The 17,132-nt window shown below is 44.5% G+C and overlaps 1 protein-coding gene across 3 annotated transcripts in view; it reads right to left on the bottom strand.

Annotated features, from left to right (window-relative positions):
• Positions 1–17,132, bottom strand: part of PXYLP1 (2-phosphoxylose phosphatase 1) — a 211,805-nt gene that overhangs the window by 133,381 nt on the left and 61,292 nt on the right. For all 3 annotated transcript variants that reach the window (XM_029616194.1, XM_029616195.1, XM_029616193.1), the window contains exons 3-4: positions 14,611–14,772; positions 3,867–3,993 (exon numbers count right to left, since the gene is read on the bottom strand). In XM_029616194.1, the coding sequence (XP_029472054.1) occupies positions 3,867–3,993; positions 14,611–14,772 (289 nt within the window). The remainder of the gene's footprint in view (positions 1–3,866; positions 3,994–14,610; positions 14,773–17,132) is intronic.

Here is a 17,132-nt window from a genome sequence, read left to right as displayed (position 1 = left end):
CCAAAAACACTGATTTCAAAGTCAGATCTTTCAGGGAAACTCCACGAAGAGGCTCGAAAGCAGCGCCAAATAGAACTCGCAGGACTAAATTCAAACTGCAATCCGCACACCAAACGGACGGGAGGGCGCAAATGTTTGACCCCCTTAAGAAACCGAGCAATGTCCAGATGCGCTGCTAGCGAACAGCCGTCAAAGTTTCCCCGCAAAGCACCTAGAGCTGCAACTTGTACACGAAGGGAATTGAATGCCAAGTCCTTAGTGAGGCCCTGTCGCAGAAAGTCAAGCACATGAGAAACATTCACCTCTATAGAAACGCAGGAACGCTGATGACACCACGTCTCAAAAAGCTTCCAAGCTCTCACATAGGCCCATAGAGGTGGCTGGACGTCTCGCCTTTAGGAGGGTGGAAATGACTTGTTCTGAATAACCCCTCAAGCGTAAACGTCGCCTCTCAAAAGCCAAGCCGCGACAGAAAAGCAATCCTCCCGATCCGAAAATATGGGCCCCTGACGGGGAAGATGCATTAGATGTGCCAGCTGAAGTGGACCCTCTAGAGCCAAGTGTACCAGATCCGCGAACCACGGTCAATGTGGTCATCTGGCGCCACCAGAATCACTCTTCACGGGTGCCGCTCTATGCGACGGAGAAGCCGACCTATGAGGGGCCAGGGCGGGAAGGCATACAGCTAAATAAAAAATATAACTAAAGACTGCAGGTGTGCATCTGTATCACCCGCTGGAGACGAAGTGGTAGTCCAGAAATTTGGTTTGGTGCTACCCTTCATTATTTAGTTCTGTTAGCATGGGCTTGGGTACAGGTCAATACTGAGTGACTGCAGGTGGCACTCTCGTTATGTAGCAGTGCCCAAAGTTCTAATTGTTCTGACTCCACCTGCTGGTAAGGGATACACAACCCACTTTTCTGGACTGATCTGTTCAGGAATTCGTTTTCACACAACGCACAATTAAGCTCTGGAATTCATTGACAGAGGATGCGGTTAGAGCAGTTAGTGTAGCTGGTTTTTAAAAAGTTTTGGATATGTTCCTGGAGAAGTCCATAAACTGCTAATAATCAAGTTGACTTAGGGAATAGCCGAGGCTATTACTGGCATTAGTAGCACAGGATCCATTTAATGTTTGGGTGTTTGCCAGGACTTATAACCTGGATTTGGCCACTGTTGGAAACAGGATGCCTGGCTTGATGGATCCTCTGATTCAGTATGGCAACTTGTTATGTTCTTAGGATACCTAGCTTACTTCTCTGGAACAGAAGTTTGCATATGGTTATTACTACTAACCAGGCCAGGGTAGCTAAAATTGCTTAATGACAACTCAATGCCCTCTAATCTCACTAATATTTCAAATTCTTTTAGTGCATTTAAAAAAAAACAAAGAAAAGTACTTATGCTTTTGATTTGTCTATCTGTGCACCTGTCTATGACACTGATGACAGATGCAGTGGGTAGGAGCAGGCAGGTTATCAGACAGATAACATAACTGTTGGTGCAAAGTCATCGATGGTCAGTGTAGTGGAGCTGATGGGGTTCGCTAGAGTAGAATGTTGCTATATTTAATATATGTGTAACCCCTGTATAGCAGAACCAGGTGCTCCATAGTACTTAAGGAGGCCTTGCTTAGTATGTGATAGCAAGGAGTCCTATTTTGATCAGTCAAACTGTCTGTATCCTAAGCCCCTACAAACTAAAGGCCTGCTTTACTAAGGCTTTTTTCTCATTCTATGTCTATGGCAAATTGCTTATTAAATCAAGCCTTGAGTTATGAGACTTAAGGCTTGATTTATTAAAAGTGGTCGAAGATATAGCAGCTGAGATTCAATGCCAAGAAGTGCAGAGTCATACATATGGGGTGTGGAAATCCAAAAGAACTGTATTTGATGGGGGGTGAAGGGCTGATGTGCATGGAGCAGGAGAGAGACCTTGGGGTGATAGTGTCTAATGATCTAAAGTCGGCAAAACAATGTGACAAGGCGATAGCTAAAGCCAGAAGAATGCTGGGCTGCATAGAGAGAGGAATATTTAGTAAGAGAAAGGAAGTGATGATCCCCTTGTACGGGGCCTTGGTGAAGCCTCACCAGGAGTACTGTGTTCAGTTCTGGAGACAGTATCTCGAAAGGGATAGAGACAGGATGGAGGCGGTCCAGAGAAGGCCGACCAAAAAGGTGGATGGTCTTCATAAAATGACTTATGAGGAGAGATTGAAGAATCTAAATATGTATACCCTGGAGGACAGGAGGAGCAGGGGTGATATGATACATACTTTCAGATACTTGAAAGGTTTTAATGATCCATGGTCATCAACAAATCTTTTCCATTGGAAGAAAATCAGTAGAACTAGGGGTCACAATTTGAAACGCCAGGGAAGAAGACTCAGAACCAATGTCAGGAAGTATTTCTTCACGGAGAGGGTGGTGGATGCCTGGAATGCCCTTCCGGAGGAAATGGTGAAGACTAAAACTGTGAAGGATTTCAAAGGGACATGGGTTAAACACTGTGGATCCATAAAGGCTAGAGGATGGGAATGAAGAGAAGAGCCATGGGGGTGGCTTGCTGGAATGAAGGCTACTACCTGGTGATTACTACTCTTACTCAATAAGCCTTCGCACGGTTAATGCAACTCCAACATTGCTCTCTGCTTCAATGGCAAAGGGAAATGTGGAAAAAAGGATTTGCATTCAGACAACCAACAAGGACTGAACTTCACAATCTGGGTAAACAAATAAGCGTGGGGGTAACTTGCTTATTACGCCTGTTACTACCCTAAACCAATTAAGCCTGATACAGGACTTTGAATGCATATACAGCATTGCTCTCTGCTTAAACGACAGGTATAAATGTGGAAAAGAGGATTTACATTCAGACAACAGCCAACAAGGCATTGATCTGTGCGGTCTGGGTAAACAAGACTCAGGGTAACTTGCTTGATGCGGCGGTTACTACCCTTAACCATTAAGCCTTATGCTTACCTTTGATGCAACTCCAACATTACTCTCTGCATCAATGGCAGGGAGTGGCAGGAAATTCGAATCAAACAGTTACCAACAAGGGTCCTGAACTTGGTGGTTGGTTAAACAAATAAGTATGGGAAAATAAGTGTGAGAGCTTGCTGGGCAGACTGGATGGGTTGACTGGCCTTTTTCTGCCATCATTTCTATGTTTCTATGAGACTCTTTGTATGAGTTGAGACAAGCGGTAAAAAGGAGGCACTAGGGGAAATTGTGAGTCCCTAGCGCCTCAGTTTTACTGCGGCATCCATTTAAAAGTTAAATTGGGTGCCTGGGAGAGGTGGATCTACACACGTTAGGAGAGTGGCCGCTCAATCATGAGCACCCGTTTTATGTGCACCGATATTGCATCGGCCTGATAGCGCTCTGAAATCCCTTAAATAATAACTGAACTTGCCTGTTTCCCTATAATAAACTGTTAAAAACAAACAAACAAAAAAACAAAAGTGATTTGGAGAAAGAGAGCATGAGTGTGTAAAGGGAGTCCAGGAACACAATAACTGTGGACAAGGGGTCACTGGATGACCTACTACCTATGGCATAAATCTGAATGAAATTAAATGAATGATTCAAAAGGTATTAGGGGCCAACACTACTTAGGAAAGAAAGTGGAATGGACAGACATGATTTTATAAGATGACAGCTGAGAGTAATAAATGAAATAATCTAAGGAGAGGGAACTAAACAGGGAAAAGCAATACACAAAGGACAGAAACATGGTTATACTATAACAAACAAAGATATATGATCTAAAAGAGTTAACATAGGAAAGGAAGAAGAAATAGCTTGTCTTTGAACTGTACACCAATTTAAATTAAAATCAACATAATAAAATCAAAACATACCTGTCAGATAACAAGGTGCAGTCAATGTCTGGTCTTTTCATTTTGGGAACGGCATAAAGTGGATATCTATCACCATGACGGATCAGCACATGAACAGACATCAGTTTAAAATTATGAGGTGCATGACCTAAATTAGAGGTAAAGGAAAAATTAAACAAATAGGAGCCATTTTACATTGTCAGGCTCTTTTCTAATTTTCTAATAAAATTATATAATCAAAAAAAATCATCTAATATGAGTTTAAAGTGTTCACAGTGAGGTCCATATTTAAACACAATTTAAATGAATAACATTATCGTTATCCATCTAAATGGCTTACCCGGGCTATATTCAGCCAGTATCCAACTAAATTCTAGCTGGATAACTAATTACCCCAGCTCAAGTTTAGCCAGATAAATCAGGTACATTCCAGGGGCAAGGTGGGAGATATTCTTGGGAGAAGCAGCGTTAGTCGGATAACTCTGATATTCACAGTTATCTGATATTCAGAGTTAGCTGGTTAACTTATCCGGCTAATTTTGGTGGGGCCCTGGGGCTGTCCCATAGTTGGTTGGTTATACATAGCTGCACTGCCAAATGCACACTGCTAGTTAGCCAGTTATGTATAACCGACTAACTAGCACAGACACATAGTGGCTGAATATGGACCCCATAGTTAATTTATATTAATCACATGGAATACATCTATTTTTCAGAACTGACCAGTGACCTATCTTAATGACAAGTCTATCACTTATCAAGCATTACTTGATAAAACACAATTCCAATAATATACTATGGGCATCCTTACACAATGAGGTAGATTTTCAGACCGCGCGAATAGGCATACTTTTGCTGGCGCATCAGGCGCCAGCAAAAGTACGCGGGATTTTAGTAGATACGCGCGGAGCCGTGCGTATCCGCTAAAATCCGGGATCGGCGCGCGCAAGGCTATGGATTCTGTATAGCCGGCGCGCGCCGAGCCGCGCAGCCTACCTCCGTTCCCTCCGAGGCCACTCCGAAATCGGAGCGGCCTCGGAGGGAACTTTCTTTTGCCCTCCCCTCACCTTCCCCTCCCTTCCCCTACCTAACCCACCCGCCCGGCCCTGTCTAAACCCCATCCTTACCTTTGTTGGGGGATTTACGCCTCCCAGAGGGAGGCGTAAATTCCCACGCGCCAGCGGGCCGCTAGCGCGCCGGGACGAGACCTGGAGGCGGGTCCGGAGGGCATGGCCACGCCCCCGGACTGCCCCGGGCCGTAACCACGCCCCCGGACCCGCCCCCGAAACGCTCCCGACACGCCCCCAAAACGGCGCTGCGCTCGGTCCCGCCCCCGACACACCCCCCTCCGAAAACCCCGGGACTTACGCGAGTCCCGGGGCTCTGCGCGCGCCGGTAGGCCTATGTAAAATAGGCTCACAGGCGCGCAGGGCCCTGCTCGCCTAAATCCGCCCGGATTTGGGCGGATTTAGGCGAGCAGGGCTCTTAAAATCCGCCCCAATATGTGTAATTCTTACCTTAGCACTGAAGACAATGGCAATTATAACATAAAAAAAAATCATGTATCCACATTATATAGCTTGAGTTAATTACATTTGCCACTACAGCAGTAATATTTACTTTCAAAGGGGACATTTTCACTGGCATGCACAATTGCAAAGTATGCGGGTACTTTTACTGTGTGTACTTTGCAGCTAATTGTCAAACAGAAACAACCTGAGAAGTTTCTCTTAGAAAACTAGCCAGAGTAAAGTACTTCTTAAAAGTGTCTGTGTACTTTGCACCTGCTATTTTTGTAGGTAGTCAAGGAAGGGTAAAATACTGTGCATCATTTTAAAAAAGCAAGTTTGTTTACCTGTAAACAGGGTTCTGCATAGACAGCAGGATGAATCAGCCATAACAAGTGCAGTGACATCATCTGACAAGACAAACAAGAACCCAGCTCTCAAAGCTCAGTAAAAATCTTACTGAGCAAGCACAGGAGTTCCTGCGTGAGTATACTGCTTTGCAAGCCCATGAGGCAGTGCCCCTATATTCCCCCTTAAACCAATACAGGACCAGGCTAGGTGCTTGGTCCCATTTAATTCCACTTGAGAGAGAGAGCTCTGTGGGCAAAGCCCAGCAGTGGAGGAATAACAGCTGGGACCCAGGAGGGAATAGTCAGACCAGGCCCCGGTCTCCAGGAGGAAGGCAGCTCTGTAATTAATACTGTCCAAACACTAAGCTGTGCCGAAGCTGAGCTGTGAGTACTGACGGAAGCAATACTGAACTGGGAGTAACTGACGTACACTTGTCTGAAGGGAAAGACAGTCTACTGTTTGTGAAGCTGAATAAAGATAGTGTTTTAAGAAAGGCTGGAGTTGGGCTATATTTATGTCTCCAAGCCTGGGAGATCATTGCTCAGTCCCATGGTCTCTGTTTCTTCTAGAGCTTAACTTTAGCAAAGTAGTGAACTCTACAGGGAGAGAGGCAAATATTAAGTATGGCTGATTCATCATGCTGTCTATGGAGAAAGCAGAGTTGCTTACCTGTAACAAGTGTTCTCACAGGACAGCAGGATGATAGTCCTCACATATGGGTGACATCATCAGGATGGAGCCCAATCACAGAACACTTTTGTCAAAGTGTCTAGAACTTTGACTGGCACTACTGAGCATGCCCAGCATGCTATCAATTCTGCATCCAGCAGGGGTCCCCCTTCAGTCTCATATATAGTAAAAAGTACGTGCGAAAAATAAAATAAAAAAATCGCAAGCGTACCCAACTCCATGGGGTGGCGGGTGGGTTCCGTGAGGACTAACATCCTGCTGTCCTGTGAGAACACCTGTTACAGGTAAGCAACTCTGCTTTCTCACAGGACAAGCAGGATGGTAGTCCTCACATATGGGTGAGTAGCGAGCTGAGGATGCCCAACCAATGTACCAAAAGCACCTAAAGACATGCAACAGGCACAACAACAGGGGTGGCTTTGGATAAGCAGGCAGCCTGGAATTCCCAGCAGGCCGTTGGAAGGAAGTTGGGTATTAAGCTGAGAATAAATTGCCATTAGATGACTGAGGGGTTAAAGAGGCTCTTAGAGAAGATAAGGTCATTGCAGAAAGACTAAATGAATTCTTTGCTTCCGTGTTTACTAATGAAGATGTTGGAGAGATACCAGTTCCAGAGATGGTTTTCAGGGGTGATGAGTCAGACGAACTGAACAAAATCACTGTGAACCCGGAAGATATAGTAGGCCAGATTGACGAACTAAAGAGTAGCAAATCACCTGGACCGGATGGTATGCATCCTCGAGTACTGAAGGAATTAAAAAATGAAATTTCTGATCTATTTCTTAAAATTTGTAATCTATCATTAAAATCATCCATTGTACCTGAAGCCTGGAGGGTGGCCAATATTACCCCAATATTTAAAAAAGGCTCCAGGGGCGATCCGGGTAATTATAGACCAGTCAGCCTGACTTCAGTGCCAGGAAAAATAGTGGAAACTATTCTCAAGATCAAAATCGTAGAGCATATAGAAAGTCAGGGTTTAATGGAATACAGTCAACATGGATTTACCCAAGGGAAGTCTTGCCTAACAAATCTGCTTCCTTTTTTTGAAGGGGTTAATAAACATGTGGATAAAGATGAACCGGTGGATGTAATGTATTTGGATTTTCAGAAGGCGTTTGACAAAGTCCCTCATGAGAGGCTTCTAAGAAAAGTAAAAAGTCATGGGATAGGAGGCGATGTCCTTTCGTGGATTACAAACTGGTTAAAAGACAGGAAACAGAGAGTAGGATTAAATGGTCAATTTTCTCAGTGGAAAAGGATAAACAGTGGAGTGCCTCAGGGATCTGTACTTGGACCGGTGCTTTTTAATATATATATAAGTGACTTGGAAAGGAATACGACAAGTGAGGTTATCAAATTTGCGGATGATACAAAATTATTCAGAGTAGTTAAATCACAAGCAGATTGTGATACATTACAGGAGGACCTTGCAAGACTGGAAGATTGGGTATCCAAATGGCAGATGAAATTTAATGTGGAGAAGTGCAAGGTGTTGCATATAGGGAAAAATAACCCTTGCTGTAGTTACATGATGTTAGATTCCATATTAGGAGCTTCCACCCAGGAAAAAGTTCTAGGCATCATAGTGGATAATACTTTAAAATAGTCGGCTCAGTGTGCTGCAGCAGTCAAAATGTTAGGAATTATTAGGGAGGGAATGGTTAATAAAACAGAAAATGTCATAATGCCTCTCTATATCGCTCCATGGTGAGACCGCACCTTGAATTCTGTGTACAATTCTGGTCGCCGCATCTCAAAAAAATATAGTTGCGATGGAGAAGGTACAGAGAAGGGCAACCAAAATGATAAAGGGGATGGAACAGCTCCTCTATAAGGAAAGGCTGAAGAGATTAGGGCTGTTCAGCTTGGAGAAGAGACAGCAGAGGGGGGATATGATAGAGGTCTTTAAGATCATAAGAGTTCTTGAACGAGTAGATATGAATCGGTTATTTACACTTTCGAATAATAGAAGGACTAGGGGCATTCCTTGAAGTTAGCAAGTAGCACATTTAAGACTAATCGGAGAAAATTCTTTTTCACTCAATGCACAACAAAACTCTGGAATTTGTTGCCACAGGATGTGGTTAGTGCAGTTAGTGTTGCTGGGTTCAAAAAAGATTTGGATTAGTTCTTGGAGGAGAAGTCCACTAACAGCTATTAATCAAGTTTACTTAGGGAATAGCCACTGCTGTTAATTGCATCAGTAGCATGGGATCTTCTTAGTGTTTGGATAATTGCCAGGTTCAGCCTCTGTTAGAAACAGGATGCTGGGCTTGATGGACCCTTGGTCTGACCCAGCATGGCAATTTCTAATGTTCTTATGCGCAGAACAGACTGGCCAAAGATAGAATCTTGGGTGCCAGCTTTGTCCAGCCAATAATGAACTGAGAAAGAATGGAGATAACTCCAAGTAGATGCTTTGCAGATGTCAGCAAGAGGTACAGAATGAAGGTGTGCTACCAACGTTGCCATTGCTGTAATGGAGTGCGCTTTAACGCGTCCCTGGAGCAGAAGGCCTGCTTGCTGGTAGCAGAAGGAAATATAGTCCACCAGCCAGGAGGACAGGGTCTGCTTTCCCACCAGGTTTCCAAGTTTAATTTTATCAAAGGAAACAAATAGCTGGGTGGATTTCCTATGGCCTTCCATGAGTTCCAAATAAAATGCTAGCGCACACTTGCAGTCCAAGGAATGCAGAGTCCACTCACCTGGAAGAGGGTGGGGTTTCAGAAAAAAAGTAGGCAAAACTATGGATTGATTTAAATGGAACTCAGAGGCTACTTTCAGTAGAAATTTAGGATGAGTGTGAAGGACCACCCAATGAAGAAGAAATTTTGTGTAAGGGGGGTAAAGTAACCAGCGCCTGCAGCTCACTAATCCTGCGAGCGGACGTCAAAGCAAGAAGGAAGAGCACCTTCCAAGTGAGATGCTGTAACTCGCAGGAGTGCAGAGGCTCAAAACTGAGGTTTCATGAATCGCGCTAATACCACATTAAGGTCCCAAGCAGGGGCTGGAGGACAGCGAGGGGGCTTGAAGTGCAGCAAGCCCTTCATAAAGCGCACTACTAAGGGTTGTGTCGAAATAGAGAGTGCACTGACATGCACTCTAATGGAGGAAGTTTGTAGACCCGACTCCCAGAGGTGCCAGAGGTAATCTAGAAACGTTATTGTGGGACAGGTAAAGGGATCTAAGTCCTTTGAAGTGCAACATAATGAAAACCGGTTCCATTTAGAGTGATAAGACCTTCTAGTAGAAGGCTTTCGTGAAGCTACCAGGACCTGGGATACAGAGTCCGAGAGATTGAGAGGCTGTAAGATTAGCCTCTCAACATCCAAGCTGTCAGCGACAAGGCCTGGAGGTTGGGATGGCGCAGTTGTCCGTTCTTTTGAGATATCAGAGACGGGTCTGTGCCTAGGCAAATTTGTTGGCGGATTGAGAGGTCGCGAAGGATGGGAAACCACACCTGATGCGGCCAGTAGGGGGCTATGAGAATCATGAGACCCTTGTCCCAACATAGCTTCATGAGACTTCATAGTCTTGTGAATGCGATACGTCTGTTGGATTCCCAATTCAGACAACGCATTAATCATGTACTGCGACTAGAACAGCTTGCATGTCTCTTTCCGAATCCCTGTCTCCACGAAGTGCACATGAAATAAAAAGCATCAATGATACAGCGTATTGTACTTGGAAAGACGAGTTTCACACAAGATCACAGTTTTATCAACCTGAGTCCAAATACATCTAAGCCCCTGAGGCAGCCGTTCCATAGACGGTGAAACTTGGCCAGAGTCTGGCTTTAAGAAATATATACGTCTCCACTGCAATAAAGTTTTGAAAAAGACTGTGGCATCTAATTCCTGTTGTTTTCCTGGGAATCGGAAGTCATCGGACCATGGCTGGTAAGGTTGATCCCCCGCATCCATCTGTGGCCCAGTTGGCAGTAAGGGACTTTCAACAGCCGGAGGTCGAGGCATCGGTGGCATCGGGGCTTGAATCGGCAAAGGACGAAGGGGCGCCGAAGGAGTCAGTGACCTCGGTGGATGCCTCGGTGGAAATGCTCCAGAAGGCCCTGGAACCGGGTCTGGCATCGAAGGACTTTTGTCGTCTGAGGAGAGATAGATGGGCATGATGGACCGAGCGGTATCGGTGTTTTCCCCGGTGTTGATGGCAGAGCACTGATAAGGATATCTAGTTTGTTGAGGATCGGAGCAAGCATCGGTGGCATCAGTTCCGGAGTTGGCATGAGAACAGATATCGGCATTGATGGCTTTGGGAGACTATGCGGAGGTGGTCCCATGAATAGCAGCAGCAATTGAGCAGCTAAAAGATAAGTTAATCTTTTTAAGAAAGATAACAATAAATGAGGGGTCGCACCGCATATCGGGAGAACAGAAGTACGTAGTTTTAAAGAGAATTTAAAAAACAAAAAAAGAAAATTGCTTGTTAAGAAAATTAAAGAATAAAACACGGAAGCTATCCTAATGGGCCAGCTAAGACAAGTGGCTGATCCATAGATAGCAACCACACAAAAACCACAAATCAAGAGGTTTCCTTGATTTCTTGGAGGTTGTAGAATTATAGTACTAAGGAAACGAGGTTGGTTGTTGAATATTGTATGAAATAAAGCCATTTTCTCCAACCGAGCCCGCATCCCTTAGGAGTCATTTGGGCACAGTTGGTACACGAGTCCACGTCATGGGTAGGGCCCAGGCAAAGAACACAAACGTGGTGAGGGTCTGTGATAGACATTGTCCTAGGAGAATCAGGGCATCGATGAAAACCCGTCGCCATCATTGCCATCAAATTTAGGCCGCGCGCGGTCGGTGTCGGTCAGGCCTATAACTGGTAACCGACGGGAACCGACCGAAGACAAGGTAAAAACTTACCCTACAATTGTGGTTATCAACAGCGAAGAGGGACCCCGGATGGGGTGAAAACTTTTGCAAAATTTGAAACAAATTCCTGAAGAAAAATTCCTGTCAGGAATGTGTGAGAGAGCTCCTAATTCCACGTGACGAAAGCTGCGTGGAAAAAAAAAGAGAGACTGAAGGGGGACCCCTGCTGGATGCAGGGTTGGTGGCATGCTGGGCATGCTCAGTAGTGCCAGTCAAAGTTCTAGAAACTTTGACAAATGTGTTCCATGATTGGACTCTATCCTGATGATGTCACCCCATATGAGGACTACCATCTTGCTTGTCCTGTCAGAACCCAGTTTTACAAATAAGCAAGCTTACTTTCTCTGTGATAAACAGGCATGAATTAGTCATAATGCATGGTGATTCCCAAGCTGAGGTTTGCATTGCAGAGCAACTAGTGTTTAGACAACCCGGACCTCACCAGTGGAGAGTGGACTACTGGGTGAAAGCTGCGCAGAACTGTTTATCCAAAATTTGTCTCTTTTAGGGCATGTTGCCAAGACACTAGTGGAACATAAAAGTTGTGGATTAGTGACCTAGCAGCAGCTTTGCATATGTCTCAATGGAAATGGCCCTAAGATGAGTCACTGAAATCACATGGCTTTCACTTGATGAGCTTTGAGAAAATCTATAATTTATCTATCAGTCAGCATGCAACAATGCATTATACAGTCCTTAGCTAGTTAGACAGCTGGCCTTATTGGGATTAAAGGTCAGACAGATGAGAAGCATGACCGTGAAGTTGAGTTCTCTAAGAGTAATACACTAGGGCTGTCTCACAGTCCAATGAACAAAGAATCTCTTCTCCTTTGTGTGCATGCGGCCTCAGAAAGAAAATAAGTAGCACAATAGCTTGGTTAATGTAGGACGCATATTCTACTTTTGGAACTTTGAATATATTCCAAGAACAACTCTAGAAAAGAAAAAAAGCAGGAATGGTGAATAGGAAACTAGAGCTTGGAGGCAAGAACATTTTTCACTAGCTCCAAGTGCTGGGCTTCCACTGATTAAGGGTCCTTTCGTACCAGTGTTGGAGGAACTTCATCCCCTTCAGAAACCCAGATTGGCTCATCCTCACTAAAGACTGCTGAAGGTGGCAGTGTTTAGAAGGAGCTCAGAGCAACACTGGTTGTAACTGTAGAAGCTATGGGATCTGACTCACTTCGCACTGGTTGCAGATGCCTCTCGCTAACTGGTGCCAAATCTGATCATCTGTGTCAGTAGAACCATATTCAGCGCCACAGCTCTGTCTTTGAGTTTGCACGCCAAGGCTCTCTACTCTGATGAGATCATAGGAGCCTTAGCATTCTGCACTGTGAAGGTTGACTATGCTTTAGAGTGCACGCTCTCCATCCATGAGATGGACAGTGTCCTGTATGATTCAGCACCATACAAATTTCCATGTCATGTAAAACAAAGGCAGCTGTTCCTAAAATATCTCCCATCTCAGCATCAAGGAAGGGTCCATGCTTTGAAACCCTGCGTGGATGGCACTGGCTTTGTTGGCACTGAGGGAGACAATCCCAGAGGGGATCTCTCATATCTCTTAGGGGCTATTATTAGCACTTCATCTGGTCCCATCTTAGATACCTTACTCAATCCTTGATATATGGAAGATCCAAGAGCCATGCCATGGAGAGAAACCTTTCCCGAGTTGCAGGAAATAGAGGAAGTGAAATCCTGCCTTGGCTTCTTCTGGTGCCGAGAATCTGAGCAGGCCTCATTCCGATAGGAGGAATAGTTCCACTGTCCCATCCTGTGCTAAGGCTTCATTGTCTTACTCAATGGCGCCTTCCTCAGATACAGTATTACTGCATCCTCATGGACATATAGCAACAGGTATAACAGTTGGAAGAATTATTATTCAGTCCCAGGCAGCAATAACAGATGGGATTTTTTTCTCTGATGGACATACATAGTATCCACAAATGCAGGCCTTAAACCCACTAACCGCAGGCTTCTTGAACCTTGGATTTCTCCATATTTTTAATTATTTTTTTAAATTAACAACTGAAACATTCTACTGAGAGCTGCTGAGAAGCAATGGAAAAAAATTAATCACAAACATGAATCAAGGCAGAAAACAAGATCAGTAATAAGGCCAAAACATACATAAGGAATACATCTAATCGATAGCTTGGATGAAGAACGACTGAGGGGCTTATAAGGCAGCATGCATGCAGTAACTTTCCCACATACTTAGTAAGACTTTTGCTAAACTGTAAGAGTTAAGTTTGCATCAGTGCCGTGAGATATCTACCCATATTCATGCCTGTATGTTGACAGAGAATGTTAAGACTATGTATTGTTTTAATCCGCTGACCAAACCCAGGATGAGAGCATGTATACTTAGGGTTGCCAGCTGACTCCAGATTTTCAGAACAGGTTGATCCAGTCCTGGTTTTACCCAATTGCATGCAGGGAATTGTAGTTCTGATTTCCTTATTGCAGTTTTTAAAAAAGCAAGGCTACAAATCCCTGCAATGAGGTAAAACCAGGACTGAATCAACTGCCCTGAAAATCTGGAGCCAATTGGCAACCCTTATGTACTTTTAGCAAGCAGATGAAGGTAATTTTCCAATAAATAGCTTCAAAAAATACCCTTTCAATTTTATTATAATACTACACTTTCTATATATTTTGCACTTCTTAAAAAATACACACCTCATTACCCATCTTTCATCAATTAAAAGCTTTAATGTTATTTATTATTATTGAAATTGTTTAATTGGGTACGGCTATATTTGAAACAGTATTGCAAATTACCTCACAATGATGGGGTTCTCACAGATTTATACTGCGTGGGATGTGATATTTGAGACATGACTAATCCAAATCGATTATGCTAAGTTCAGTGACTCTTATCAACACTGCTTTCCTCAAAGGATCTATGTGGAATAGAGGTTGTGTTGGGGATGTGGTTAACAGGCTGGCAAGGCAAGCACGGGGATTTTGAAATCCCTGTGCCTGCTTTTTGCAATTTTAACCTCATACTTTGCATCTTCGGAATTAGAGATCCTCAGGGCACCAGTTGGCCAGGTAATTTTTGAAAAGAAACTTTACAGGGAGTTTCCCTTTGAAAATCAGTATACAGGCCCCAACTGCAAGCACTGCCACAAGACTGAAAATTACATATACAATGAGTAACTCTACCCGCAATTTATATTTCTGAAATACTATTAAATAGATGATTACTTAAAATAATGTTGCACATACAATAAATTACTTCCATGGATATCTCTAACTTTATGAAAAAATACTGAAAATAGCAGTATCAATTGCAGTTATTCAACCTACCTTCCAAACTATGTTCTTTTGTTCTAGGAGTATTGCAGTAGACTTGAGCTTCATAGATCGGGTCTACTGCTGGTGGTTCTGTCAGTGGATCTGGCATTATTCTTTTTCGGTTCTTACTATTCGTGCCATTCTCCTTAACAGGGTTGACTGGAATCAAGTGCACTAGGAGATATACAAACATACAAACAAATAAATATTAACTTCAGGAAAACATCTATTTGTTCAATTGTCTAAATAAAACAAAGATGCTTACCAAGGTTCTCTGAAGACATATGTGCACCAGTCAAAAGTGGGTCACGTGACTAACATTGAACAGATATGAATTATTTCATAGCTTTTTGGAAAAGCAAAATCGTGAGGACTAACATCCTGCTGTCCTGTGAGAACACCTGTTACAGGTAAGCAACATTTGCTTTCTCACAGGACAAGCAGGATGGTAGTCCTCACATATGGGTGAGTACCGAGCTGAGGATGTCAGTGTATGCACCAAATGTACCCAGGCGTGCAAGGCACTAGGAGGAAATTTGGCCGAGGGGAACCTGAACCCCACTGGGCAGGTGGAAGGGTGTTAGTACATCTCGTTGTAAATAGGTTGCACAAGACAGACTGGCCGAAGATGGAATCTTGTCTTCCGGCTTTGTCCAAGCAATAGAGGGCTGTAAAGGTATGGAGAGAACTCCAGGTGGCAGCCCTGCAAATGTCAGGAAGCGGCACCGATCGTAGGTGTGCTACTGAAGTCGCCAAGGCCTCACAGAGTGTGCTTTAACACGGTCTTGAAGCGGAATGCCTGCTTGCTGATAGCAAAAGGATATGCAGTCCGCTAACCAGGAGGAGAGAGTCTGCTTACCCACAGGCTGCCTCAATTTGATAGGATGGAAAGAGACAAACAATTGAGTGCTTTTCCTGTGGGCAGCTGTACAGTCTAGGTAGAACGCTAGAGCCCATTTGCAGTCAAGGGTATGCAGAGCCTGCTCTCCTGTATTGGAATGGGGCCTGGGAAAAAAGGTAGGTAGTATAATGGATTGATTGAGATGAAACTCCGAAACTATCTTAGGTAGGAATTTAGGGTGAGTGCGGAGTACTGCCCAGTCCTGCAGAAGTTTAGTGTAAGACGGGTAAGTACCTAGAGCCTGTAATTCACTAACTCTGCGAGCGGGAGTGATTGCCAAAATGAAAATCACTTTCCATGTGAGATATCGAAAGTCACAGGATTGAAGAGGCTCAAATGGTGGTTTCATGAGCCGACCCAAAACTAGGTTGAGGTCCCAAGAAGGGGCCGGAGGACACAGAGGAGGCTTGAGGTGAAGCAAGCCCTTCAAAAAATGTGTTACAAGGGGTTGTACTGAAATAGGAACATCCCCAACACCTTTATGGAAGGCGGCAACCGCACTGACATGCATTCTGATGGAGGAAATTTTTTAGACCTGACTGACAAGTGCCAGAGATAGTCCAGAAACTTCGTGATTGGACAAGTAAAGGGGTCAAGGGATTGAGAAGAGCACCATGACGTAAACCTGTTCCATTTGTAAGAATATGATTTTCTCGTGGAAGGCTTCCGTGAAGCAATCAGGACACAGGTAACTGGTTTAGAAAGGTTAAGTGGCTGAAGGATTAACCTTTCAACATCCATGCCGTCAGGGACAAGGTTTGACGATTGGGGTGGCGTAGGCACCTGTCGTTTTGAGTGATTAGAAGCGGGTCCTTTCTCAAAGGAATGTGCCTGCGAATGGAGATATCCTGAAGGATTGGAAACCACACTTGGCGCGGCCAGTGGGGTGCTATCAGGATCATGGTTCCCTTGTCCTGACGTAACTTCACGAGAGTATTCGAGAGAAGTGGAAGTGGAGGGAATGCGTATAGGAGACCGGTTGCCCATGAGAGGGAGAACGCGTCTCTTGGCTGATAGTGTTGGCTGCGAGTGAGAGAGCAGAAGTTGGCTACTTTGCGATTTTGAGGAGACGCAAAGAGGTCTATATTTGAGGATAACCCCATTGGTGGAAGATCGAGTTCGCTACTGAGGGGTTGAGAGACCACTCGTGCAGTTGAAAGGTGCGACTCAGCTTGTCTGCCAACACATTGTCCACTCCCGGCAAGTAGGTGGCCCTGAGGTACATCGAGTGGGAGAGGGCCTCTGCCCATATCTGTGCAGCTTCCTGACATAGAAGGTAGGAGCCCATCCCTCCCTGTTTGTTGATGTACCACATGGCCACCTGGTTGTCTGTCTGGATCAGGATGACTTGATTGGAGAGGCGATGCTGAAATACCCTGAGAGCATATCTGATTGCTCGCCGCTCCAGGAAATTTATTTGGTGTCTGGCTTCCTCTGGAGACCAAGATCTTTGTGTCTGCAGATCGGCCATGTGGGCTCCCCAGCCGAGGTTGGAAGCATCGGTGGTGAGTTATTCGAGGGTCTGGAGTCTGGAAGGGCAAGCCCTGGAGGAGATTGATCTGATTTTTCCACCAGGCGAGAGACAGACTGAGTCAGTCGGTTACATGGACAATGGTCGACAGGGGATGAATGG

The sequence above is a fragment of the Rhinatrema bivittatum genome, chromosome 9 (genome assembly GCF_901001135.1).
Source record: "Rhinatrema bivittatum chromosome 9, aRhiBiv1.1, whole genome shotgun sequence".
NCBI classification, from domain to species: domain Eukaryota; kingdom Metazoa; phylum Chordata; class Amphibia; order Gymnophiona; family Rhinatrematidae; genus Rhinatrema; species Rhinatrema bivittatum.
This window is presented reverse-complemented; position numbering and strand designations above follow the sequence as displayed.